The 27311-nt window shown below is 41.4% G+C and overlaps 1 protein-coding gene and 1 long non-coding RNA gene across 4 annotated transcripts in view; both read left to right on the forward strand.

The window, feature by feature from the left end:
• Positions 1-27311, forward strand: part of LOC105008684 (neuroendocrine convertase 1) — a 281977-nt gene that overhangs the window by 72775 nt on the left and 181891 nt on the right. Inside the window, exons 4-7 of one of the 3 annotated variants that reach the window (XM_020041372.2) lie at positions 1632-1713; positions 2794-2865; positions 3004-3098; positions 6975-7080. In XM_020041372.2, the coding sequence (XP_019896931.2) occupies positions 1632-1713; positions 2794-2865; positions 3004-3098; positions 6975-7080 (355 nt within the window). The other 2 variants (XM_020041373.2, XM_020041375.2) reach the window with 2 other exon arrangements.
• Positions 22019-23552, forward strand: LOC109614821. Its single transcript, XR_002195772.2, has 2 exons — positions 22019-22556; positions 23014-23552. It is a non-coding gene; the product is annotated as an uncharacterized LOC109614821 (long non-coding RNA).

The raw sequence follows: 27311 nt of genomic DNA on the forward strand, positions 1-27311 counted from the left end.
GCCCCACGAGGTGAGATCTTGCATGGAGCCCCAGACCGAGGGGTTCAAACAGGTGCAGTTAATACAGTGAATGAGTGGAGAACAGGAGGGCTTCTTAAATAAAAACCAACAGGTTTGTGAGAGACGGAATTCTTACTGGTTTGTAGGTGATCAAATACTTATGTCATGCAATAAAATGCAAATTCATTATTTAAAAATCATACAATTTTTGTTTTAGATTCCATCTCTCACAGTTGAAGTGCACCTATGATAAAAATTACAAACCTCTACATTGTTTGTAAGTAGGAAAACCTGCAAAATCGGCAGTGTATCAAATACTTGTTCTCCCCACTGTAGCTGTTAAGTAGGATCATGATTTTGCATACCATTGCATGAATGACTGATTATTATACACTGCTCAAATAATTTAAGGGAGCACAATCAACAGAGTATAAAAACAAGTAAATTAAAGGTAATGGGATATCATTCTGTCCAGTTAGGAAGAGTAAGCAATTGTGAATCAGTGTCACCTGTTTTGGTGCAAATGAAAGTGACAACAGGTGCACTGGAGAGGCAACAGCAAGACAACCCCCAAAAATTGAATTGTTTTGCAGGTATTGGCCACAGACAATTGCTCTCTCCTTATCCTTCCTGACTGATCTTCTCTAGTTTTGTATATGGCTAGTGTCCTTGTCACTACTGGTAGCAATAGTCGGTACTTGCAGCCCATTCAGGTTGCACAGGGAGTCCATCTCCTCCAGGAGGATTTCATCCTGGTACCTATTAGCAGTCAGAGTACTGTTGGCTAGCATGTGGAGGTATGTGCGACCCTCCAAGGATATGCCTCCCCAGACCATCACTGACCCACCGCCAAACCGGTCATGCTGGATGAATTGCAGTCAGTATAACGTTCACCATGTCTCCGGAATCTTTCACGTCTGTCACATGCTCAGTGTGAATCTCATCTCATCTGTGAAGAGAACAGGGCGCCAGTGGTGGACCTGCCAATTCTGGTGTTCTCTGACGAATGCCAATTGAGCTGCACAGTGCTGGGCTATGAGCAAAGGTCCCAATAGAGGATGTTGGGTTCTCATCACACCCTCATGGGTCTGTTTCTAACAGTTTGGTCAGAAACCTGCACACCAGTAGCCCACTGGAGATTTTGTAGGGCTCTGGCAGTGCTCCTCCTGTTCCTCCTCACACAAAGGTGCAGATAACGGTCCTGCTTCTGGGTTGATACCCTTCAACGTCCCTGTACAGCTCTCTTCATGTAACGACCCGTCTCCTGGTATCTCCTCCATGCTCTTGAGACTGTACTGGAAGACACAGCAAACCTTGTGACGGCATATATGGATGTGCTATCCTTGAGTAGCTGGACTACCTGTACAACCTGAATGGGTTGCAGGTACCACCTCCTGGTACCTGTAGTAACAAGGACACTAGTAAAATGCAAAACTAGAAAAGAATCAGTCAGGAAGGATAAGGACAGAGCAGTCTGTGGCCACCATCTGCTAAACCATTCCCTTTTTGGGGGTTGTCTTGCTGTTGCCTTGCCAGTGCACCTGTTGTCACTTTCATTGGTATCTCTTGTGTAGTGGTTTTAAGTTAAAATACATTATTTATGTAATTTGGGGTGTGTGTTTGATCTTTAGGTGAAACGTGTCCAGAGACAACACCCTCATATCCGAGACAAGAGAGCCGCAGTACGAGGATTGGATTACAATACACACCACAGTGAGTTATTGCTAGGATAATCAGCTGCTGTGTGTCTGTGTACAGGTATTAATATGCTGATACATACCAAAAATTCCAGAAAGAATAGTAAAAGTACAATGAGACATTTTGCATGCCTCAGATTCTATTTTTGTCATTGAGGTTTTTGCTAAAATTAAGAATTTATATTAGGGTTAGATTTGGAATAATGGGTTGTGTTTAGGATTACATTTAAGTGTTAGGTTTATTAGGTCAATTTGAGTTTGTTCATGGGAATAATGTTTGGGGTCCCCGTAAGTATAGTAAAATGTAAAGTGTGTGTGTGTTTGTCCATGCCTAAATGTGATGGGCATTTCGTTGCTCTCTGGAATAAAACCTCCAAAACATATTTCCCCAAAAACAAATGTACAACTTAGAATGCCGAACTAGCTATTCCATGTGGGTCAATGTCCTTGGTCTTACTGTCATCAAATGTTCAGGACACCGCATGCAAAAACATGAACAGTTGCAACAACAGGGTTACTAGGTTTTCATTCCGACAGCGACGGTATGTGTGTACGTGTCTCTGTAGTGTGTGAGTGGGGGATTGTGGGTGGGTTGGCAGGAGTGTGTGATGACTCACGTAGTGCTGCGGTGAGCCTCCTCTCTCTCTCGCTGTCTCTCTCTTTCTCTCCCCCTCTCCTCCCTCTCTATGTGCAGACTGGGACGTGCTCTCAGCTGTGGACCTGCCTCCCTTATGCCTCTTCTGCTCCTGGGGAAGGGTGTAGGCGAGGGAGGCAGAGGTGACGAGAGAGGGGCAGAGAAAGAGAGATAGGGAGTGGGCGAGGGAGAAAGGATGAGAGAGAGGGAGAGGGAATGAGTGAGAGGTAGGGGGTGAGGTGGGTGTGATTCAGACGGTAAGGCGAGTGAGAGTGCAACAATGAAAGAGGGAAGAGCAGCCAGGAAAGAGAGAAGGGAAGTGAGCAGGAGTGAGATATTGGTGGGGTAAGGTGAATCTCTTGATGAGCTAACCATGTCCACAGATACCAACACAAGCTGTGCTGTGGTAATGTTATGGTAATGATATGGTAATGATATGGTAATCCGGCAGTGGTATTCCAGATCACTGGAGAGAGGGGAATTCTGGGAGGACTTTCACCACTGGGCGGAGAGGAGGGACTTCCTGGCCTCAGAGTACATAACAACAACAACAACAACACGCAGACAAGCCTGTGTGCATACACACTTAAAACACACACACACAACACACAAAGGCTACCACTTAAATTATCGAGTGTATTCATATTCAAGTCTCATATCTGTCTGTATCAGAGGAGCAACAGAACAAGCACACTGTGGAGACTGAAGACCAACAGGGACAGTCCCTGACCTTCAACGACCCTCTCTGGCCCATGCAGTGGGAACTGGTAGGTGTCACAGAGACTGTGTGTGTGTGTGTGTTTGTGAGTGTGTATGAAGGGCATGGTGAGCTTGGTGTTTTCCTGTCTTCCTCTGACAGGCGTAAGTCAGGCGTTCTTTCATGTGTATCTAGGGAGAGAGGGGAGGAGAGAGGGGGAGAGACGGAAAGAGCTTTGGCAATATGTTTTGAAACGTCATGCCAATAAAGCAAATTGAAACTGAATTGAAAGAGGGGGACGGAGAGGAAGAGAGACATGGGTTCAGGGGAATAAAGACACAGAAGGAAAATAGTGTTGTCCAGGTTGAACTGTAGCAAAATGCTGGCCATTGATAAATCTCTTCGGAGCATAGATTCACTGCCGATCTGGTGCTGCAGTCCACACACAGACATTTGTTTTTCAATCCATGTGTGGACCTCAAATTAGAATAATACCCTGATTTATAGTAGCCCTAATGCCTAACTACAACTCTCAAGTTAATCCCCTAATTCAGGGATGGGCAACTTGGATGGTGCTGGAGGCCACGGAATTTATGTACTGGTCATCAGGGGGCCGCATATTAACTTGGAACACACACACACCCATGTATTGTATGTAATTATTAACAAATGCATTAAAAGTACACTAGGTCTGATGGTAGTTAACCTATATCTGGGCAATTTCTAAATATTGATAAACGTGCCGTTTTTCATCTCTCCCGGCATTCAGCATGTTCACTGCCGTGTTATTAAACACGTTAACCCTTTGAACCCTGTAGGTTTTTTGGCTGTTTTCACTACTTTGATATTTTGGCGTGTACAGAGACTTCTGTAATATGTATCATCAAGTGTTTTATGCTTCAAATGTCAGCATGCTCCAAGCTACCTTAGAAAGACATCACAAAAGCTTTCTGAAACCCTGAAATACTGTTTTATGGGCAAAAAAGGTCAAGTCTATTTCATGTTTTCTTTACAGCATAGATTTTGGTTCCAATGCTTACTTTACAACAAATTTAAGGTACATTTTTTATTTATTTAAAAAATATATATATTTGGTGGATACATCCTTTTACTGTTTTCTAAATTAATCTGAGGGCTGCACAAAGTGGGGGTAGGGACTGCATGCGGCCCATGGGTCGCCAGTTGCCCATGCCTTCCCTAATTACTACAGGACATTAACCACAGTTGTACGTTTTAAGCCTAAACTTAACACCTAAACTGGAAATATTTACTTCTGGGGTCCTGCAGATAAATTATGTCTAAACCGAATTGCCTGGTTTAATTATCTTTGTGGGGACTTTGTGGTCTCCACATGTGTAGCAAAACAATGATTATTTCCACACACACACAAACACACACATATTCACATGGCCACACACAGACAAGTACATACACACCTAAGGCTGAAGTGAACAGCAAATCAATATGCCTTGAATTTTGATTGACATGAGTGTGTGTGAAATCTGACCAAGCCCTGTGGTTGAGGGGCCGGGCCCTGTCTCAGTACCATGGCAATGGATGACTGACAGGTCTGTTCTTAGGAGAGAGCTATGGGAGGAAGAGAGAGAGGGACAAACGGAGAGAATAAGAAAGGAGAGAGTGATTGAGAGGATTCCTCTTGTCTGGTGGATGTGTGAGGGGCTTCTATTTGTTCAAGCTAGAAGGATTTTTTTTTCTGGTGTGGATTTTGGGGCAGCAGATTGCCTAGCGGTTAAATTATTTGACCTGTAACTAAAAGGTTGCTAGATTGAATCCCTCAAACTGGCAACGGTTGCATGTTGTTCTGTCCCTGAGCAAGACAGTTAACCAAAATGTATTTATTAATTTGAGTGTCTGATATAATGACTAACATATTTAAATACAATACCAAATGTAAAGCTTCCTTCTCTATATACCATATTCCCTTTAAACAGAAATAATTTCCCTCCCAAATATATTTTAATTTAAGGGAAATATTGCCCTGAGAAACACTTGTTTCCTTTCCCCAAGCAATTGAAAAAAAAAAAAGATCAAATTAAGATAATTAATTACAAAAGCTAAAGAAAAATAAATCAGATTTTCTAATTCTTCACTCTCACTCCCTCTCTCTCTTTGCTTCGGCCCTTTCTATGTCTTTCTCACTTCCTCGCTCTCCTACTTTTTGTATTCTACTTAATCAGCCTCTAGTCGACGTGGATATTGATTGAGGTCAGTAATCTGCTTGGGATTGGTCCCTGCCAGGACCAGATGTGCATGTGTGTGCGCGTCTCTCTGTGTGTGTTTTTGTCTTAACACTCACATTTGGTCCACGATATTCTTTGCCTGACAACGTAGAGAGCTCCTGTAACATTCACACACTCGTGCTGCATTGTGGGAACGTGGCTTGGTATCCACTGTTTTCTTTTCAATGTTCTTCAGACCCTGAACAACGTTGGCACACTCTAGAGGCCCTCTTTAAAAAAAATTACCGCTCTAAAATCCATACTTTCTTAAGAAGTTCTGGATTCATACGTGACGTTTGTTTATCTGCGTGTGTGTGAGTTCTGTGGGCATGTATGTGTGTGGTTCCGTGTGTGAACTGGAAGTGTATCTGTAATTTAGGAATATGTGTGTGTGTCTGTGTGTGTTTGGCAATGCATGCATTGTAGGTTCCTTGTGTGTTTGTAAGCCTGTGTGTGGTTTTCTGCATGTGGGAACATTTGTGTGTGTGTGCACTTGTACCTGTGTGTGTGACAGTGTGTGTGTGTGTGTGTGTGTGGGTGTGTTTGTATCCACCCGTCCGTATGCTGAGCGCCGTCCCCCCAGTAGGCTGAAGGATTCCCCAGGGCCCGGCTTGTACTGGTGGACGCTGGCTCCATTCATCTGCCAGGCCTTTTCTTCTCCCACTACAAAGCAGCCCTGCTCCCCTGGCGCACACTCCCCCACAGAGCACTATTTATCCATTGTGTTGAGTTAGACTCTGAGCTGCTCCTCTGTCTCTCTCTCTCTTCCCCTTTTTACTTTCTTCCTCATTCTTTTCCTCCCTCGCGCTTACCTTTCTCTTTCCTCCCTCCTCCCTCGCCTTCCGTGTCTCTAGTCTGTAGCTCACTCTCTCTCTCTTCACCGCTTTCGCATCGTTCTGAGAACAGCAGCAGAAATAAATATCAGATTGTCTTTCTGCGTGTGGGGGTTGGGGGGTTGACATTTTGGTGTTTATTTGGTGCCTTTTGTGAGTTTAGTGTGTCTGTGTGTCTGTGCTTTCGTGTGTATTTGTGGGTGTGCTGGATGAGGGGCCACAGTAGAAGAACCTGACGGATGGTTCTGGTCGTGTCTCTCTCAACTCTGTCTCCTCTCCACATGGGGCATGTTATGGAGGCTGTTTTGATGAGCGGAGAGTAAGGCTTCCCTCGAGCGCTACCCTGAACCTTTTCAGCCCAGTGGTTAGTCTAGCGACTGTGGCGTTCATACACACACACGCTAAAACGCACACGCAGAACACAATCCACAAACTTGCTCACATTCGTGCCAAAAAACAACATTTCTCCTCAACTTACCATCCTGCTTTTGTTCTTGAAGCGCAAGCTTCTGTGGCCACTAAACTAGGTTTCACGTGGCCCTTTGTTGGCCCGAGTGTTGAACAGAAGAGGGTGAAATAGCTTCCCTACCTGAATGGATTTGAATGGCACTACAGGAGTGAATGATTTAAAGAGCCTAGAGAAGGAGCGGATGAAGGAGTAAGAAATTGATTTAAACTGCCATACGCAAGGGACAGTTGAATATATGAATACCTATATTACAGTAGAGTTGTTTAAGTTTTGACGTAGTGCTTCCTGTTAAAGAAGTCTCGAAACACTCTTTTTTGCTGTCTGTGTGTGGGGGTGGGTTTAGTTTTTGACTAAGCATGTTTCATCTTTAGCATTACATTCTCTGCACCTGTGTTTTTCTACAGTTCAACCGTGGCCAGTACAGCTCCAGTCACTCTGACCTGAACGTGATGCCAGTGTGGAGCCGGAACATCACTGGGGATGGAGTGGTGGTCAGCATCATCGATGACGGTGAGTGAAGCCCCACTAACCCTAAAACAGAGAGCACCGAGTCACGTAAGCAGTGTACAACACTACGAAACGTTCAGGTTTGTAGGTTCTGACAGACATACTGAAAAGAAACCCTCCACATTTCACAGCGTATTCCGCTGCGTCGCTCCATAATTGACTACTGATAGTAATGGATCTAAAGCTTGCAAATGTTTTAGTTGTGCATCGTTTCTGCAACGGACGATGGTTAACGTTTGTTTACCAAATCGCCACAAAGAGGGAGTGTATGCTAAGGGCTTCATCAGATCATGTGTCAATACTGATAGGATCAAAGGAAAATCAGATTGATTCTCGGAACAGCTTTTGCCAATGAGTGCTTCTGTTAACAGTGTTAATTCCTCCACAATACTGATAACCGATCAGCTCCTAGGGAGATATTACCACCTAGGCTGCAATCCTATTATGCTGACACATAAATAACTAGTCCTAAATGACATATTTGTAAGATGTTATAAAAGTTATTGAGGCAAAAACAAAGATTTTAATAGCCTTTGAATTGACCTTTTATCTTCATTTTGTGGTATCCAATTTAATAAATCACTGAAATTAAGTCAGTGTAAATCAAGTGAGTCATTGAAATGAAGTCTGTGTAATGAAGTAAGTCATGATGAATAAAGTAAGTCAGTATAAATGAAGTGAGTTAGTGTGAATGAAGTAGGTCATTTAATTGAGATCAGGGTATATATATATATATATATATATATATATATATAATTGAATATACCTTATTTCGCTCTTGCTTCTTCTGTTCCAAACCAGCAAGGCAGAGTGGCTGCTACTGGTCACAGCAGCGAGCAATGAGGGATTCATTTTGCTACGATTACTGGAATATCTGGCAACAAGGGAAATGATAGAACAGAATCTTATGGACTCATTCGTCAAGAGCTAATTGAGGCCTGGGTACACTCAAATGCTGCTAGAACAGAGAGTGTGTGTGTGTGTGTGTGCGCCAATCGTGGAAGTTGCTCTGGATAAGAGTGTCTGCTAAACGACTAAAATGTAAATTGTGTGTGCGCACACATCTGCTGTTTGAGATGAATTCTGCTGTTTGAGATGTGTGTTTTCCATGAGGAAGGGGCTCTGTGTCATGGCGGGGCGGCTGTGGGCGGACGGCTTCTATCTGCTCTGCATACTGAGAGAGGGAGAGAGCGAGGGAGGGAGAGAGAGGGAGACAGAGTGAGCTGGCTAGAGAGTGTGAGGGGGAGAAAAGGATACTAGGAGAAGGAAGAGTGAAAGGGCAAGAGAAAACCATGGAGGAGGAGACTTGAGAGGAAAGAGAGAAAGGAGAAGGAGAAGAGAGGAATCGGGGGAGAGTATTAGACCTGCATCACTGACTCGCCTCTCCTTTGAGGCCGTTGTGCTCTCTTCCACCTCTCTGCATTGATTCCAACAGAAACACATTCTCCTTTCACTTTTCTCTCCCTTTTTTGTCTCTGTATATTTTCCTTCTTTCATTTTGTCTCTGCCAAGCTCTCCTCTGGCCTCAGCCTTTCTCTGTCTATCAGTCTGTCTGTCTGTCAGTCAGTCAGTCGTTCCGTCTGTCTGTCTGTCTGTCTGTCTAAGACCCGAAGGATCATGTACACACACATCACCTTAAGCAACCTTTGAATCGATGCTGATTGATTTTAATATCAGAGTGAAATAAATGATTGTTCTTAGAGCAAGGCTGCCCCCCCTCGCTCTCGTCCCTCCATCCTCTCCCCCTCACTCTCATCCCTCTTTTTTAAAGGTAATGTAATCAGGGCCTGAGACTATTCCTGCACAGTGCTCAATCAAATTTACCGCCTCCAATATGGATATGTGCCACTGGAGTGCACGTGCGAGTGTGTCTTTGCTTCAAACACTTGTAATATTTTTCACATAATATCTGGTAACATTTGTTCTGATACTTTATATCAGTCTTGTAATTATTCGTGTAATTATTCTATGTCGTATGTTAATTACTAGGATGAAAAACATAGCTTCCTTTAAAACCAATTAGCTAGGACTCCCATGTGACACAGTTTGAGGTCTTTGGTAGTGTCAAGCTGTCCAACACAGTCTATATTCAAGCCTTGATTGTGCCGCGGATGTTTGACTGGGAACACTATTATAAAGAAAAATCTAGAAATCAAAAATTGCGGTGTTTGTGTTTAGTGTCTTAAACCGACACAGCCGTTAACACACAGTAAAACATGACCTACAGTACCCCAATTAAGTACCACGAGAAGGTGTGAGAACTTAATAAAAACCAGAGGACGCGATTATTCACATCCAATGCACTATGCATCACCCTCAACTGAAGTCATTTGGTTGTATTATGCCGATCATGAGAAGAGATCTGTAGTGCTGGGCAGATTAATCAGCTAATGGGGATGCCTTGCATGTCGCAAAGTGTTTCTGTCAACACACCAGGAACAATAACTGACCGCAGTTAATCTCTTCCACAACCATCCTCTGTTTACTCTACACCATTGTCATTGCATGTCATTCAGATATTCCACAAATCACATTTAGCTGGCAGGCAGAGGGGCATCCTAGTGGTTAAAGGATCTGACTAGTTACCGAACGGTTGCTAGATTGAATCTCAGAGCAGGAAAGGTGAAACCTCTATCCTTCTGTCCTTGTTACAAGATACTTAACCCTAACACTTCTGAAGAGCCTCTGCTAACATGTAAATGTAGGCCCACACATTCAAAGCCATTTAGGTGCTCAGGAAGCACCTAAAAAGTATATTTATATCCAATGTTTTTAAAATTTGATGTTAAAACAATCAATTTATTTTTATGATGTTGTATATTTAATGGATAAAGACAGAGTAAGACACGAGACGTTTTACTGAAAGAGCAGCAACCCATCTTCAAACCCCTGCTTCAGCAGTACATGTGCACCAGAGGCATCAGATTAGACCACTGGGCCATATTAGACACCCAACTCCAATAAAAACTGCCTAAACAAGAGCCAGACATTTATGTAATATAGCCGACACTCCTATCCAAAGCGACTTACAGTAGCCATATATTTTCTAGCCCGTCGTGGGAATTGAATCCACAACCCTTGTTTCCAGGCTCTGCAGATTGAGCTACAAGAGGCCAGTGAGGGGAGTTGGACCAAGGGGGGACAGTCCTGTCCGACAGACACAAAGTAGACTGCTCATATGATGTTTCCAACAAAGTATAAACATCTCATGCAGTTTCTGATGTTCATCCATGAAATATATATTTTTTTGGGTAAAATGAATGCAAACATCAGTAATTGAAGTGAAGGAGAGTAAAGTATGTGGTGAAGTTAAAGCTAACGTCATTGAAGTGATGGATGAGATTAGAAGATAAAACCCTGTCTGTATAGGCTGGAAATGTTCTATTTGTTGAGGTGTGTGTTTATATTGTCAAAACATTTCAGGCCACCTTTTTCTGAAAAATCCCCTTCATTAGCATTCACAGACTCAGATGAAGCATCCAGAAAGAATCAACAATTCCTAACTTTTCATGGTATATTACCTTTCACTGGACATAATAGTATATATCTAAACACAAAAGCTTTCATTGCAAAACTTTTAACCCTTAAAAGTAATTGATGTAAAATGCAGCAGGTATACATTAACTACATGACAAACATTTCTATGGTCATGTACAGAGTTTAAAGTGAACATTTGTTCACATATATTTATCGTATTATTCATATTGTAGGAAAAAGAGGGGATATATTAGAAGGGGAGGGTGAAGGAAAGGGCGGCAGTTACTGAACCCTGGTCTCCTGCAGGGAGCTCCATACTGTGCCCTCCACTGGTATTGGCACCCTTGGTAAACATAAACTAAATTGGCTGCGAAAACCATTTCTTTGCAGTTTATCCTTTTGGTCTTTCAAAATATTCACAAAAATGTAACCTTCATTTTAAGTAAACTGTTTGAAAAAACAAATGAAATAAATGGAATATTTTTTTTCTAAAAAGTGTGTGCCACAATTATTGACAATTATAGAATTATAGATTGAGTACAATCTAACTGAAGTACATCAGGGCAATAATTAAGAAACTAAAAGAAACTGGAAATGTTAAGAGGACTGTGACTGTGTCTATATTGAACCCAAGCACAGTGAGGAGGATTGTTTGAGTGTCCAAAGAATCTCCAGGGAACACAGATGAAGAAATGCAGACATTAGTTGGGTCTTGGGGTAAGAAACTATCCGAAACTACAATCAGACGCCACCTACATAACCACAAGTTGTTCTGGAGGGTTGCCATAAAGAACCATTGCTGTCATCAAACAACAAAGGCAAGTTCCTACAACTTTCAGTGGGACTGGGTTCTATGGTCAGTTGGGAACAAAATAGAGCTTTTTGGTAACAAACACCAGCAAAAAGTGTTTAGTGTCGATAGAGATAGCCATGCAGAAAAGCACATCTCAAGATTGCTGACCACAGAATCAATATTTTGCCATAGCCATCCTACTGTCCTGAACTAAACACCATAGAAAACCTATGGGATGATGAAGGAGAAATTCCAAAAGTGTGGACCTCGGAATCTGAAATATCTGGAAAGATTCTGTATGGAGGAATAGTCTTAGATCCTTTGCCATGTGTTCTCCAACCTTATTACCCATTATTGGAGGAGACTGAACTTTTATCTTGGTCAACGGAGGTTGCACAAAGCATTGAATAAAGGGGTGTCAATAATTGTGGCCCACTTATTTGAGAAAAATATTTGATACATGTTAAGAATAATTTTTTTCTTTCAATGTGTTTTCATGTTAATTAAAGGTTAGATTTTTGTTAATATTTTGAATGCAAGATCAAGAGAATAAACACTAAATCCCCTTTTTTTAATTACAAAGGGTGCCAATATTTGTGGAGAGCACTGTTTGTCAATAGACCCGGGAGAGTTTCAACTGTACCTCAGTTCTGCATGTTCAGTATTAATTCTAAATGGTTATGTTAAGGGTTAAGGTTTGGGAAAGCTTTTATTTGGACAGTGTAGCTTTTGCTCTCTACTCCATCACTTTGGATTTTAAATGATACAATGACATTGGGGTTATTATACAGAATGTTTGCTTTAATATATGGGATTTTTCATACATATCATGTCAACCATTTTGAAATATTTTAGACATCTAAGGTTTTTTAAGGGTACAAAATCCATTAGGACAATTGGTTTCATAGCAGTCTCTTATTAACCAGGTATGTTGATTTGCATCATTACTGCATATACAAGAGAGCTATCAATGTTTAGACTTGAGTCTAGGCTTTACATTTGCATTTGGAGTTGGTTGCTGATGTTTAACAACAAAAGGATCAAAGAAGTGTCAATGAAGTCAAGCTGATCATCATGATGCAGATAATGCAGACTAAATCAATCATAGAATAAACATTATGGCAAAATTGACTGGAACATTAAAAAGAATAAAGAGACCTCAGCAATGGAAAATAACCTTCTAGATCTAGGAAGTTATCTACAGTGGATGCCCAACAAATTCATACCATACTGAACAAAAACATTATGACCTGTCCTGTAGGCGTGGATGTTTCAGACACTACCACTTGCAGGAGATGTCAAAAGCAAAATTGGAGAGGGTGAACTGCAAAGTGCAAAAACACTAGTTAGCCTCAAAAACAGGATGGCCTAAAAACTACCTAAACGAGCATTAACTGACATTGTTGACATTGTTTTCCTGCGATATATATTGCGATATGAAAAAATACAGGATGTCTTCAGAAAGAGCTTTTGATATCAACCTGACAGTCTGTATCCTTCATTCTTCCCCAGCCCCATCCTCTACAATTACAATGTATGAAACTCATGAACATTTTTGTATTTCAGAACAGGTTGCTAGGTAATAATATGTAACAGTAATAGTATAGCAATATCAACAGTAGTAAAACAGAATGCGCAATTGGGCATAACTTGCTAGATGCAGTCAGTGGCCAAAGCACTGCGATCTGATCCACTTGTTCAGGTGCAGCCTTCACCATGTTCGCGGCATTGTCTGTTGTTATACAGACTAGACGACTCTCATCTAGGCCCCAATCAGCTAAAGCTTTTCTCATCCCTGTTGCGATGTTTGCAAACAGCGATTTTTCAGGTGGAAGTCCTCATTAATAAAGTGTACGGTCAGTCTTATGTAGGGCTCCGTTGTCCAGCTGGACCACAAATCCGTTGTTGCTGTATAATATTCCACTTGTGACATCTCTTTGTCAACTAGTGCCTTGCATTTCTCATACAGCTCTGGGATGGTAACTTGAGAAAAATAGTTGGGTGATGGCATTACATTGCGCTTGTCAAGCGACCGGATAATGTTTTTAAAACCCTCTTTGGTAACCGTGTTAATTGGTGTCTTTGGCGATGTGAAATGTTATTGAATCTGTGATTTCTCTCTGCCGTTTGGAACCTTTCAGGTGTAATACTGGCAAATGCATCCGAAATAGATTTTTGCTTTGGACAGCACTGAGATGCACTTGTCATACGAAGATTTGTGGTGCCGCCTTAAATGATTGAACAAATTGTTCGTGTTATTGCAACAATTGCAAGGCACTCTCGACAAAGTAATTGATTTGGTCAACATCATCCTGTCTGTAGCCGAAATATTTCCATGAAATTGACGAAGCATTTCTTTTTGCAACTGTCTTTTTTGCCTGTTCCTCGCTCATCATTTCATCATGGGCAAGCAGAGCCTGCACGTCAACTAAGTGCAGGAACGAACCGTGTTTAATATAATAATAATAATAATAATAATTAAAGCTGCAAGCAGCATTTATCGGGGTTCAAGCTGTTAAGGCCTTTAAGCACCCAAACATCAAAAGACATTACGTTTTATTTAGCAAGCATTTAACCGCTGAAATAATAGATCGAAAAGTCCATTCATAGCCAATACAGGCATTTTAGCATTGGAAATGTACGTTTTTCAAAGCTTTTTGACAGTTATAGTTGCACCTATTGTCTGATCTCCACAAAACTCTGCATGCTTCTTCACTATGTTATGACACATATGCTCATCTATTTTTTTGTGAAGTTTGGGGGTTTTCTATGGGATTTATTGGCTTTTGAGTGTATTTTGTCCTGCCACTTGAATAAATTATCCTGTTACAGCCAGGCAAATGGAAAAAATCAACTTTTTTTGGATAATTATTGATCTAGAGAGTCCAGAGAATCATCGTAGACCGAATTGGTTCCGAAAGGCCGAAAGTCCAGGTACTAGTTCGCGAAAGTAGGTTTTTAACATATTCGCGAATATTAAATGAACAGTTTAATTGACAGTAGTGGTTCTTGAGGCAAAGTTTTTCAGCATGAGGAGATCTATCAAGTGATAGGCATTTTTTGACGAAATTTGTAACAACACGTGATTAGAGAGCCTTAAAACTCGTTAGCGCCAACTAGTGGCCGATTTCTTTCAAAATTCTTACAGACCTCTAGGACCTTGTGCCAAACATGCCCACCAAGTATCGTTCTGATCAGAGTATGTCAACCTGGTTTAATCGGTGCTCAAATCTCATTGGCCAATGGCGGCCATGTTTTTTGAGATACGCCAATATCCTCTTAGGCATACATGGCCCCTTGGGCAAAGACACTGCATACCAAATTTCAAGTAATTTGGACAAACGGTCAGGTGTCTATACGTTTTTCGTATTATTTTTCGTATTATAGCCCCAGCATGTGGCCAATCGACGCAGTTTTTTTTACTGTGACCTCAGACTGACTTCTAACACATGTATACCAAGATTGGTGAAGTTTACTTAACTACTTCTTGAGTTATAGCCTTTTTAGTAAAATAGGCACCTCCCGCAACTTTAATTTTGCGCCCCCTAGCGACCATGAATCGAAATTTAAACTTTTTTGTGATAATTATTGATTTTCAGACTCCATAGAACATTTCTACACTGGTTTGGTTCCGATCGGGCGAAAATCCAGGGACTAGTTCGCAAAAGTAGGTTTTTGACAAAATTCAAAATGGCGGAAAATTTATCATGGCGGAAATGAAATCGGAGATATACGTTTTGTTCGTCTTGAGCCAAGGATTACAGGGATATAAGACACTTGAGTCTACGACATACGGTCTAGGAGTTATGACCACTTTTGCGCTTTAGGTCGCTATAGCGCCACCTATGGGCCAATCGGGCTCATATTTTGATAACCTCTCCTCGATTTTTGTACTACCATATGCCAAAGTTTCAAAGCTCCAGCTCTTACGGTTTGGGCTGCACGATGCGTTTTACGGCAGAAGAATAATAATAAAAATCTGTACAATAACAATAGGGTTTCAGCACTTCGTGCTTGAACCCCTAATAATAATAAACTGTGTATCCAATAACCCATAAATCAGAGTAAATTACCTTATACAGTGGGGAGAACAAGTATTTGATACACTTGCCGATTTTGCAGGTTTTCCTACTTACAAAGCATGTAGAATTTTGTAATTTTTATCATAGGTACACTTCAACTGTGAGAGACAGAATCTAAAACAAAAATCCAGAAAATCACATAGTATGATTTTTAAATAATTAATTTGCGTTTTATTGCATGACATAAGTATTTGATCACCTACAAACCAGTAAGAATTCCGTCTCTCACAAACCTGTTGGTTTTTATTTAAGAAGCCCTCCTGTTCTCCACTCATTCCCTGTATTAACTGCACCTGTTTGAACTTGTTACCTGTATAAAAGACACCTGTCCACCCACACACTCAATCAAAGAGAATCCAACCTCTCCACAATGACCAAGACCAGAGAGCTGTGTAAGGACATCAGGGATAAAATTGTAGACCTGCACAGGGCTGGGAGGGGCTACAGGACAATAGGCAAGCAGCTTGGTGAGAAGGCAAACAACTGTTGCCTCAATTATTAGAAAATGGAGTTCAAGATGACGGTCAATCTCCCTCGCTCTGGGGCTCCATGCAAGATCTCACCTTGTGGGGCATCAATGATCATGAGGAAGGTGAGGGATCAGCCCAGAATTACACGGCAGGACCTGGTCAATGACCTGAAGAGAGCTTGGACCAAAGTCTCAAAGAAAACCATTAGTAACACACTACGCCGTCATGGATTAAAATCCTGCAGCGCACGCAAGGTCCTCCTGCTCAAGCCAGCGCGTGTCCAGGCCCATCTGAAGTTTGCCAATGACCATCTGGATAATCCAGAGGAGGAATGGGATAAGGTCATGTGGTCTGATGAGACAAAAATAGAGCTTTTTGGTCTAAACTCCACTCGCCGTGTTTGGAGGAAGAAGAAGGATGAGTACAATCCCAAGAACACCATCCCAAACGTGAAGCATGGAGGTGGAAGCATCATTCTTTGGGGATGCTTTTCTGCAAAGAGGACAGGATGACTGCACTGTATTGAAGGGAGGATGGATGGGGCGAGATCTTGGCCAACAACCTCCTTTCCTCAGTAAGAGCATTGAAGATGGGTCGTGGCAGGGTCTTCCAGCATGACAATGACCCGAAACACACAGCCAGGGCAACTAAGGAGTGGCTCTGTAAGAAGCATCTCAAGGTCCTGGAGTGGCCTAGCCAGTCTCCAGATCTGAACCCAATAGAAAATCTTTGGAGGGAGCTGAGAGTCTGTATTGCCCAGTGACAACCCCGAAACCTGAAGGATCTGGAGAAGGTCTGTATGGAGGAGTGGGCCAAAATCCATGCTGCAGTGTGTGCAAACCTGGTGAAGAACTACAGGAAACGTATGATCTCTGTAATTGCAAACCATCAATCAATCAAATGTATTTATAAAGCCCTTTTTCCAACAGTGGTTGTCACAAAGTGCTTTTACAGAGACAACCGGCCTTAAACCCCAAGGAGCAAACAACAGTAGTTTTGAATTTCAGTGGCTAGGAAAAACTCCCTAAGAAGGCCAAATTTTAGGAAGAAACCTAGAGAGGACCCAGGCTCAGAGGGGTGACCAGTCCTCTTCTGGCTGTGCCGGGTGAGATATTAAGAGTCCAATTGGAATAATCAATACATTTATCTGGGCTAAATCCAGAGTCTATTTAAAATTAGACTAGGTCGGAAGTATGACCAGATGGACAAGGACAGGGACAGCAACGGGCCCCCCAAGCCAGGTACTCCGCAGGTGTGGACCAGGACCTCATGTCCTCCTAAAGTTTAAAACGGGAGAAGACTGGGGAAATTCAGAAAAGGCATTCATCATATCAACAAAGGTTTCTGTACCAAATATTAAGTTCTGCTTTTCTGATGTATCAAATACGTATGTCAAGCAATAAAATGCAAATTAATTACTTAAAAATCATACAATGAGATTTTCTGGATTTTTGTTTTAGATTCCAGTACTCACAGTTGATAAAAATTACAGCTTTTAAGTGGAAAATCGGCAGTGTATCAAATACTTGTTCTCCCCACTGTATCAGACAGATAAAATGCTGACTTTCCATTAGAAAATAAAAAATATTGTAGACTGATATATGTTTACTTTACGATATATCGTGCAGCCCTAATACAGAGTTCTAAAAATTCTGGAATCCTAGACCAATGAGACAAGTATTAACATAAACTGAAGTGACAGCAAGAGGAAAGTGTGATTAAAAGGAACTGGCATACCAACTTATCTGAAATAAAGTGGAGGGGGTGTTGTTTTGGGCATGTATGGCTGCCGCTGGAACTGGCTCACTTGTCTTCATTGCTGAGCTGACTGTTGATGGCAGCAGCTGGATGAATTAATAAAACATGGACTGCAGTATATAGTAAAATTGTAGTCGAAGCGCATGCAAAAAATAAAAAGGAAGGTTTTGAGTGAGGAACAGAAGCGTTCAGTTTGCAGTGGTTTTCATTTTTGATGTTTTTGGAAAGGAAAGAAAAAGGTGCAGTGGTCTCTTAATTTTTTCTGGAGCTGTATAGTGTGTCGATGCTTGCTCGTGTGTTTGAGTGCGTGACTGCTTATGTTGAAGGGTTGAGTTGTGTGTGTGGATGTCCATTTCCGCTTCCGTTTAAGTGTGCATTAGTGTGTGTGTATATCTGTGGGTAGTTGTGTGGGTAGCCTGGCTGTTTGGTACGAAATGACACTGCCGGCCATGTAAAATCCATCTGACAGGGGGAGTGACTGGAGTCAGCGCTTTTCTCCCCACTCTCCAACCACCGCGTCCCCCCCCGCGTCCCCCTCGCCCCCCCCCAACCCCACCCCCCGCTGTTCAATCCATCCAGCCGCTGTCACGGCGGGGAAGCAGACAATCTATCAAGGCATCGGGAGGCATTCTCCTCACCTGCGCCGTGCCTTTAATGAACAGCCAACATGATCCCGGCTGACAAGCAGGAAATGGATGTAATAAAGATTGTTTCTGCATGCTCTTTGCATCCCTGATAAATCACCTCGCTGTGCAACAGATATGGGAGCCACATGGAAATGTGATTTCACACGGCGAGGGAGAGAGACTGTGATAGAGAGAGCGGAGGATGAGGAGAGGGGAGGAAGGAAGAACGTGGTGGTGGTGGCAGGGTCACGTTATGTTTCTCTCCCCCATAGTTTGGGTGGTGGGGGGAGGGACGACTGTACTGGGGTATGTTTTTTCTGGGAGCGTCCTTGGTTCCCCGGCACCCCTTTTCCTGCTGGTCGTTCAGAAGCTACCCCGTCACTTATCAAAGACCACTTTTTCACAGCCCAACTCTGCCCAAATCCCATTTCATTCATATAGTGTGGTCGGGGTGTAGAGGGCCATAAGGTGAAGAGGTCAACCCCCCACACACACGTACCCACCCGCGTTCTCTCTACCACCCAAACTACCTTTTCTTCATGAGCTGGCGTGATACTTGGAATATGGCTCACGGTTTTCACTAGTATCCTAACGGCAGACAATGCAGGAAAGGGGAACAGCGTGGGAGGATAGACGAGAGATGGGGACAGAGAGAATGATTATAAGACCAAGATAGAGATGGAGTGCGGTACAGAGGGAGTGACAAGGCAATAGCTAGGGGGGGTCTGGGAGGGGGCTTAAAGGGATAGCGGGAGAGAGTGGGAGAGATGCAGATATGGGCAATTTATGATTTCATCTTATGCAGCCCTGGCCCACTGTAATTTACCACCACAGAAAGAGAGCGGAAGGGAGAGAGAGATAGGGATAGAGACATTAACCTTTCCTTGGAGAGAGGCGAGCTGTTTTATCTGACTACCATCCACCCCCCGTAAACCTCCTCTCCTCTTTCCCCTTCTCTATTTTCCTCTCTCCTCCCCTCTTCTCTCTCTCCACTTTGGCCCTTCTTCCCCTGTAACTGATAATCCCACCCTCCATGGCAGTCTTACACAACGATGTCCACTCAGTATTTTCTGAATGACACCCAGCCAGCCTCACCGCTTTGGTCCCAGTGCGACCCTTCCTCACAATTGTGCGAATGACCCAATGACTTTCTGCCACAACGTGACAAATTAGCCAATGGGACGAAGTGAGGTGGTGCCTGAGAGAGATGCTCTCGCCCCTGTCTCTCATGGGACCAGGGAATGCACACGCGCACATCAATGGCTTCTCTCCAGCAAAAAGACGCTGATACAGATCGTACAGCTGTCTGTCACCCGTTGAGCCGACAGGCTCGCGTGGGTGTCATTGGCACATTGTGGGGTCTCTCCAAAAACTCTCTGGAGTGCACCCCCCCCTCATAACACTGCCAAACTAGCACCACCACTCCATACACCCACTACCTGTTAAGGCTGCCTGCACACTCATTTGCATGAAATAAGATGGAAATGGTGCCCTTATTTATGCCAACAGAAATGGAGTGTGTTATTAAGGGCGCCATTGTGCAAAAGTGACGGTCGCTCCGAGAATACATTACAGAGGCTATTTCTGGAGAGGCTGCAGTCACACAGGGGCTAATGCTTTACAGCTCCTTGATGGCATCGTCACTCCGGGTGCCGGGGCTATGTGTGGATAAATCTGTGTGTTTGCGTGTGTTTTTTCCATAAGGGTTTATGTGTGTGTGTGTCTGTCTGTGTGTGTGGGTGGGTTAGCGGGTGCTCATGTGCTTACGAGTGTGCGCATTTTTCCCATGTTTCGTTTTTTTCCGGGGATAGAGAGGTTACCAGTGATTGACAGAGTACGCGGCCCCCGCGCTACAACCATTTTGGTTAGGTGTGGGTTGACGGGAGAGACAGGTAGAGCAACTCTGGTACACTCCATCTGTCTACCGGGCTGTGCAGCGTGGTGTGGTTAGAATCTGACACAGGGTAATTTCTGTTCTAAATCCAACAATGATTAAGGTCCTCTTGTCTTCGATAGGAAATCTGGTCTCTTTGACAGTAAAACCCTTCCTCTGCACTTAGAGTTAGTAGACACTCGAGAAACCCTTGGATTTCCTTAAGGAACTTTTGGTAGTTCATATTTGCAGTTTTGGTTAGTTGAAGGATTATCAGAGGACCCATTCATGGTTTAATGTAGCGACTGGTTCCTGGAGGAAATAGAAGAGCGGAGCTGAGTAGTTAAAGTAAATGTAATTCCTGTCTTTTCTGTTGTATTGTCATTTCATGTTAAAGGGGATCTTCACCCTGGGGGGACCTTAGGTGGTTTGTATCATATCTGACATATTTGTTTCTTTTAAACATCTTCACTCAATAGACTGTATACTACATAAAAACTTGTTGTCATGATTTGTTGAATTCACTTTTGAAAGAGAACTTGCATTGTGATATTGAACCATATATGTCTGAACTGGAGTAGGTTACTGCACTGCCTGTTGAAATGCATTTATATACGATATGAGAATGTATTTATTCATCACATTTGGACCACAACAGTTTAACAGGACCAAAGCCCCAAATAAGTTTATTATATTGATTTGTGCCTTGCTTACTGCTAAACACACAGTGGAAATTGACTGTTATTTTGGCTAGATTAAGAAGTTAACTATTGAGATATGTGGCTGATAATCTCCTGTAAAATGTATAGCCTGCTCTATTTACATATGGCTAGTTACTGTTATTATTACGGCAACTGATTTGTGACTTGCTCATTGAAAACATGCCTGTGGAATAACATTTTGAGATCTGTGCCAGCATTCTACTGTATAATGTATTGACAAACACAAAAGTTAACTAATATTTAATGCACCAATCCACTCAAATATACTGTAATTTGTTGTAGCTAGCGTTACATGTAGATAATAGTAAAAAGGTTTAATATTATTGGAGATAAGTTAGCTAGTTAGCTACTCTATTTTACTTTTGGAAATTGCCAGTCAACTTCCTTGTCTTGCTGTTTCCAGCTTCTTTTTCCATCTTAACAAAAGTCCACCCATTTCACAGAAAGTTAGCTAACGTTAGATAGCTAACTATACACCACGTTCCAAACAATGTTAGCTAACTTTAGCACAGCTACCTAAAAGAGTGTATTATTTGCTTCCTTAGTTAGCTAACATCAGTTTAGACAGAATACCACATCTCTTGGAATGGCTGCTTAGATAGATAGCAAGATACATACATTTGCATTATTTAAAGCTGCAAAATGTAGTTTTGGGAAACAGCATCTCCTAGGCTGCAATGGGAATTTCAGTTAAAAGGTACTTGCAGACAGGCCCCAGTAAGCAACAACTAAAATGCTAGATAAATCTGCTTACCGTATGTATACCCATGCGGGGGTGTACACATGATAGCCATCATGGCTGATTTTGCGTTGTTTACTATAGTAAAAACAATGCTCTGGCGAAGCTAGGTTTGATATGTTGTCTAAATTACTTTGCAGATGTATGTTTTTGTAAATTAAATAGAAATCGATGTTGAGCATATATATATATATACATGTATATATTTTTTTTTTGTTCCTTTTAAATAATGTATTTGTCTAGGTAAGCAGATTATTTGCAATTCTCATCTCTGTGCAATATTATTATGGTTATAATTATTAGGCTATATTGTTATAATACAAATACAAAATCACACATGAAGATTGCCATTCATTTACAACATAACACCCACCTGTAAAGCCCACAATGGCGGTCCTCCATCCTGTATTTTTTGGGTTAGTTCCCTGTAGGCCTGCAGACTGCAAAGTGAAAAAATAATTGTGGGTAATCTGAAACAGCAGTAATTTATTATTTTTTGTCAAAGAATAAGTGTTTGATTTGTTGACAAGATGAACACAAGAGTTCAAGATATATTGTATCACATTTCAAAACATTTCCTCAACCTGCGAGCAAGCGTGCACAGAATGTGGCACCATTAACAGGATGAAGCAACACCACACCACCTCGCTGTTGCAAAATTGCTTGTGTTTTGCCGCCTATCGCCTCTAATTGAGACATTCACCGCCACCACAGCCCATTTGCATGTGCCTTAACTGTACAGCCCGAAGGCTTTTTTATGCATATATGATACTCCTTCATTCCTTGCAATAAACACCCTACGTGCTAATGAAAGCCTGAGCCAAACTCTTACAGGCATAGATTGACCGGAGTAGAGGATGAGCTAAAAGATAGCTTGATACCATTCAACCCAATTGTAGAAAATACATTTGACATGAAAACATGATGTCTTCCAGTCAGGTAAGCTGTTACCGTTGTTTTTTGTGCATAAATAAATGTGTAACTAGTTTGCCATTTGAGGTTGCTACAGTAACGGTATCAGCTAACGTGACATTAGCTAACTAGCAGCTTAGCTAACCAGTCTTATCAGCTTTTCATCTTGTCACCATCGTATTGATATATTTCATCTATGATCACACAAATTGGGCTTTGCTGTAACCTGTTACCATTGTTTCTTAAGTATGAATAAATGTGTGTAACTAGCTTGCCAACTATGAGTCGAAGCGACCAGTAGCTAGGCTATGCTTGCTGCTATCTATCAACTAATTTAACATTGTTTGCTAACTGGGAATTTACAAAACAGATTACAGTTAGCATTCATGTAAAAATACAAGACATTACAGCCGTCTTGTTTTTCACACAAGCATAAGCATAACTAACATACTACTCTTTCTCTTTTATTTTGGTGCATAAGCAGATATAGCGGTTGGTGGGTCTGATCGCTAGCTTGCTACGTGCTCTCTGTTTGAACAAGATTTGGATACGCCTCTTTGGGCGGTTACAGCACTAGGACACCAAGCTGCAAGTTGTTATTGTTTTCGCTCTTTGTTACCATATGGTGTCCTCCCCGACACCAAACATTTAAACAAGATTAGGGGACCCAAACTGCGGTTAAAAAAAACACAGGTTTATTCAGAGTGTTAACTCACTGATCCGTATGGATTGATTATATATAAATATAAAAATGCTCAAAATCCTACATATTGTACTTTTAACTGAAGTGTAATTAAATGCAGTTAGCTCATGACATTTTGAACTCTGGATACTGTACTGACCAACATGATAACATGCGACTGCTATTTCTTTTTAATTTATGTATTTTTTTATTTGTGCTATTTGTTCTATAAGTCAATTTGTGCACTTCAACAACCTGTTATATCGCACTCAATCTTCAGATTGCATTCTGGTATACTTGTAAATAATAAATGCAGAGCACTCTGTGGTTCTCTAACAACAGCATTCGTATTTCAGAGCAGTGTCTAGTGTGAATTTACGAACGTGTCAAGGTCTCCAAACGTGTCTCCAAAGCTTCCAATGCTATCACTGACCATAGATTGGAGTATGTGATTGTAAATTCAACATAAAATGGCACCTGTTGTATCTAATATTTTGACTGCTAGTCATTACCAGAGTTCAACTACCAGAGTTCCGTTAAGCCCAGAGCCGTTAAAAAAGTGAGTTGCGACACACGATGATCTCGCCGCCATGCAGTCACGTGGTTTATGTAGCTCTCAATAGTTCCAAACAGAGCTGCGCTGTCAACCAGTTTGAATGAGTTTAAGCGGGACAGACAGCAGCAGCTATATTTGCAACAATTATAGGTAAATATTGACGCATAATGTACATTGATTATTATGTTTACGCTAATATTAAATGCATACAATATACCTTTTTGGGGGGGAGAGTGACGGAAACAGCATTAATACGTTTTTGTGTTTAATTTTGGAGGGAAATGGACTCCCATAACATAGAATACATTTACAGCAACGACTATATTTGCAGCAATGTTCGGTAAACATTAACATATAACATATATATGTATGTATGTATGTGTGTGTATATGTGTGTGTGTGTATATATATATATATATACACACACACACACACACACATATAAATGTACATACATAAAGTCCAGAGCACCTGCTGTCATTTTCCTGCATATCCAGGTCTCTTGGCCTATTTTCTATGTCGGAGGTACATCTTTTTGCGGTTTATGAGGTTCCGGTAGCTAACGTTAGTAAAATGGTCACAACAATTAATCTATTATCTTCCAATAAACATGAACTAAAACTGGCTACATAAAATAAAACAACTGACTAGATTCATGAGAGGTCGGAAAATGTGTTTAATAGTCAAAATTACAATAATTTCATCAACTTACCAGCGAGCGTACTTCGGAAGCTCCTAATATTAATGGTCTTCAGTGCTGGAACTCAGTGTTTGAAACTATTGGCTGCTCCAAGACATGTGTTATTTCTGCATTCCAAAGTTCCTATGGCGGTCTATGGGAGTGTCGCAACTCTCTTTTTCAACGGCTCTGGCTAAGCCTAGTTCTGATTTTGTACCCCATGTGCCGAAGCTGAGCTCCGGCTGACTGCCCAGTGGCAGTTCTAATTTGTATATCTTCCTGGGCGAACCCCCCGTTCAGCACCCCCATATATACAAACATAAGGACAAATAGAAACAACTTGTAGTATATAAATAAAAATAAAAAAGAGAATCAAAAGTGTACTCTATTGCTAACAAAAAGTATAGGAATAAAACTAAATTGCACAGCCTAGATGTCTCCTCATCCTGGCCAGTGCCAGAGGGTGCTCAAAATTATTTTAGAAGTGCCCCTGAATTTGCAATGAATTACAGTATACGAGTCTGACACCCTAAATACCTTTGTTGTACAATTAAATATATACGTCATTATGCACAATTTATGAAACTTTCAGAATAGGAACCAAATGAACCAGGCAACCTTCTTGGCTAATTCTAGGCATAAGACTCCCAAAAGAGTCAATATGTCACAAGAAATAGAAAAAATATCAGCATAATATAGAAGTCTTCTGAGTTAGCCTACAGTGTTAGAAACTCCCCATACTGAGCACAGGAACTAGTCAATAAAATCACAGAAAAACTTATCTACACACATTATCATGAAGAAACTGTGTGAAATTATATTCAATGTTATGTAAGCTAGTTGGACAAAAAATGTCCCTATGTGTAATAGCGTAGCAAGCAACATAGGCTAACAATCATTAGTGTTATGCTAGCCTATTTCATTACATACATAATATTATAGTCCTGAAGAGATAGCTGCATACCTTTTATCCTACACGCATTTCTTGTCTTCTTTCCTCTTTTTCCTAAACTGGGCACATGATGGTTTAAACCTTTTCTTATACATTTGTGTTAATTTGGCGCTCAACCATCAATACATTACCCATCCCCCAGCACTTTCAACCAAGAGTCAAGACTACACCAATTCACGTGGTGGTGGTGTGTAGACTGGTTTTATATAATTCTTAATTGTTTTGCACAAACCAGTAAAAAATGCAACAATTGTGAGTTTCTTGTAGTTTGGTTTTGCATTTGATCTTGAATGTACCCTGTTCTGTCCTGTTTCCTTTGTTTTTGAACGTAGCCTATTCATTTTTCATTGGTGTTTGCACCTGTGTCTCGTTTACTCCTCATATGAGTTCTGTGTTTGCTGTTGTCCATTGTGAGGTATTGTTTGTGTTTGCAACTTTACTGAGCCTGGTTTTCTGACCATTCTCTTTTTTGATAGAAGTATTTTGAAAGTCTATTTTGGTATCCCGACCCTTGCTTGCCTACCTGACTGCCTCTCTGGATTATCCCCTACTATACTTCGGCTTCGGATCTGCATTGATACCCTGTTACCAACCTTCTGCCTGCCCTCTGACTTTGCTTCAGCCTGTCATTTTATATACCTTTGTTACTCCCTAATAAATGTCATGCACTTTGCACTTGGATCCATCCCTCTATCCAACCTGCACTATGTGCATTCATTACAACAATATCTTTGTGAAACAATATGTTCACAGTATTAAGAATTATTTGTGATTTATTTGATAGCATTTTGTAGTGTGACTGATTTTACTAATTGTGTTAGTACTGTTCAAAGTGCACTATTTGATAGTCTCCTTCTCCCCCTTCCTCAGACCTCCAGTGGGGAAACCTTCCCATCTCATACTTCTGAGTGGGAGACCTTCCCAGGCAGTAATCTGTGTAGCTCACGAACTAGAATCAGGACGCCTACTACGACATAATTAAATGACCCACAGTCCCACACGGTGACATAATTTACGTGACGTGCAAACGAGCGATAGAAAACGGATAACGCGAATGTCACCAATATTTTTTTGTGCGGAAGCCTTGTGCTGCCCCTGACAAGATGTCGCCCTGGTCGGCTGCCCATGTCGCCTATAGCAAAAACCACTGCTGCTCCAGCCTAATTTAACCCCTGGATCTGCCCTTTAGCAACAAATTACATTTACTGCATATTGTTATGACAATCTATTTTGTGGCATCAGCTCATTACACACTCTCTGTCACTGATGCCTGAATGCATATTTTTAACCAGTATTGGAGAAATTTCTGATGCCAGTCAGATTGATGTATTTCTATTAAAAAGGATCAAAATACCCCCCCCCCCCACACACACACAAAAGAGTTTGTTGAGATTTCTTTAGCATTTTTTTTTGCCTAATGTGGTGTAGTGTTTTTACCAGCAAATAAACTAGTTTTGCTCAGATAAACATATGGTGACCTAAGACTTTTGTCCAGTACTGTATACTGTATATTCTGGAGTGAATCTGAAGGACTAATATATGATTATGATTACAACCCCTTTTCCAAAGAAGTTGGGACACTGCGGAAAATGTAAATAAAAACAGAACACAATAATGTGCAAATCATTTAAACCCTATATTCAATGTAATATATTACAAAGACAACATATCAAATGTTGAAGCTGAGACATTTTAAATTTTTCGTGTGATTTTACACCAGGTTTAGGTTTATAGAATTACACAACTTTTCCAGGCTTTTGTTGCGTAATGCTAGGAACCTAAATTTGGTCAAATGGCTACAGGTCAGTAACATGATTGGGTATTAAAATATCATTCCAGAGAGGATGGATCTGTCAGAAGTGAGGATAGGGAGGGGTTCACCACTCTGTGAAAGACTGCATGGGCAAATAGTG

The sequence above is a fragment of the Esox lucius genome, chromosome 20 (genome assembly GCF_011004845.1).
Source record: "Esox lucius isolate fEsoLuc1 chromosome 20, fEsoLuc1.pri, whole genome shotgun sequence".
Classification (NCBI taxonomy): Eukaryota; Metazoa; Chordata; class Actinopteri; order Esociformes; family Esocidae; genus Esox; species Esox lucius.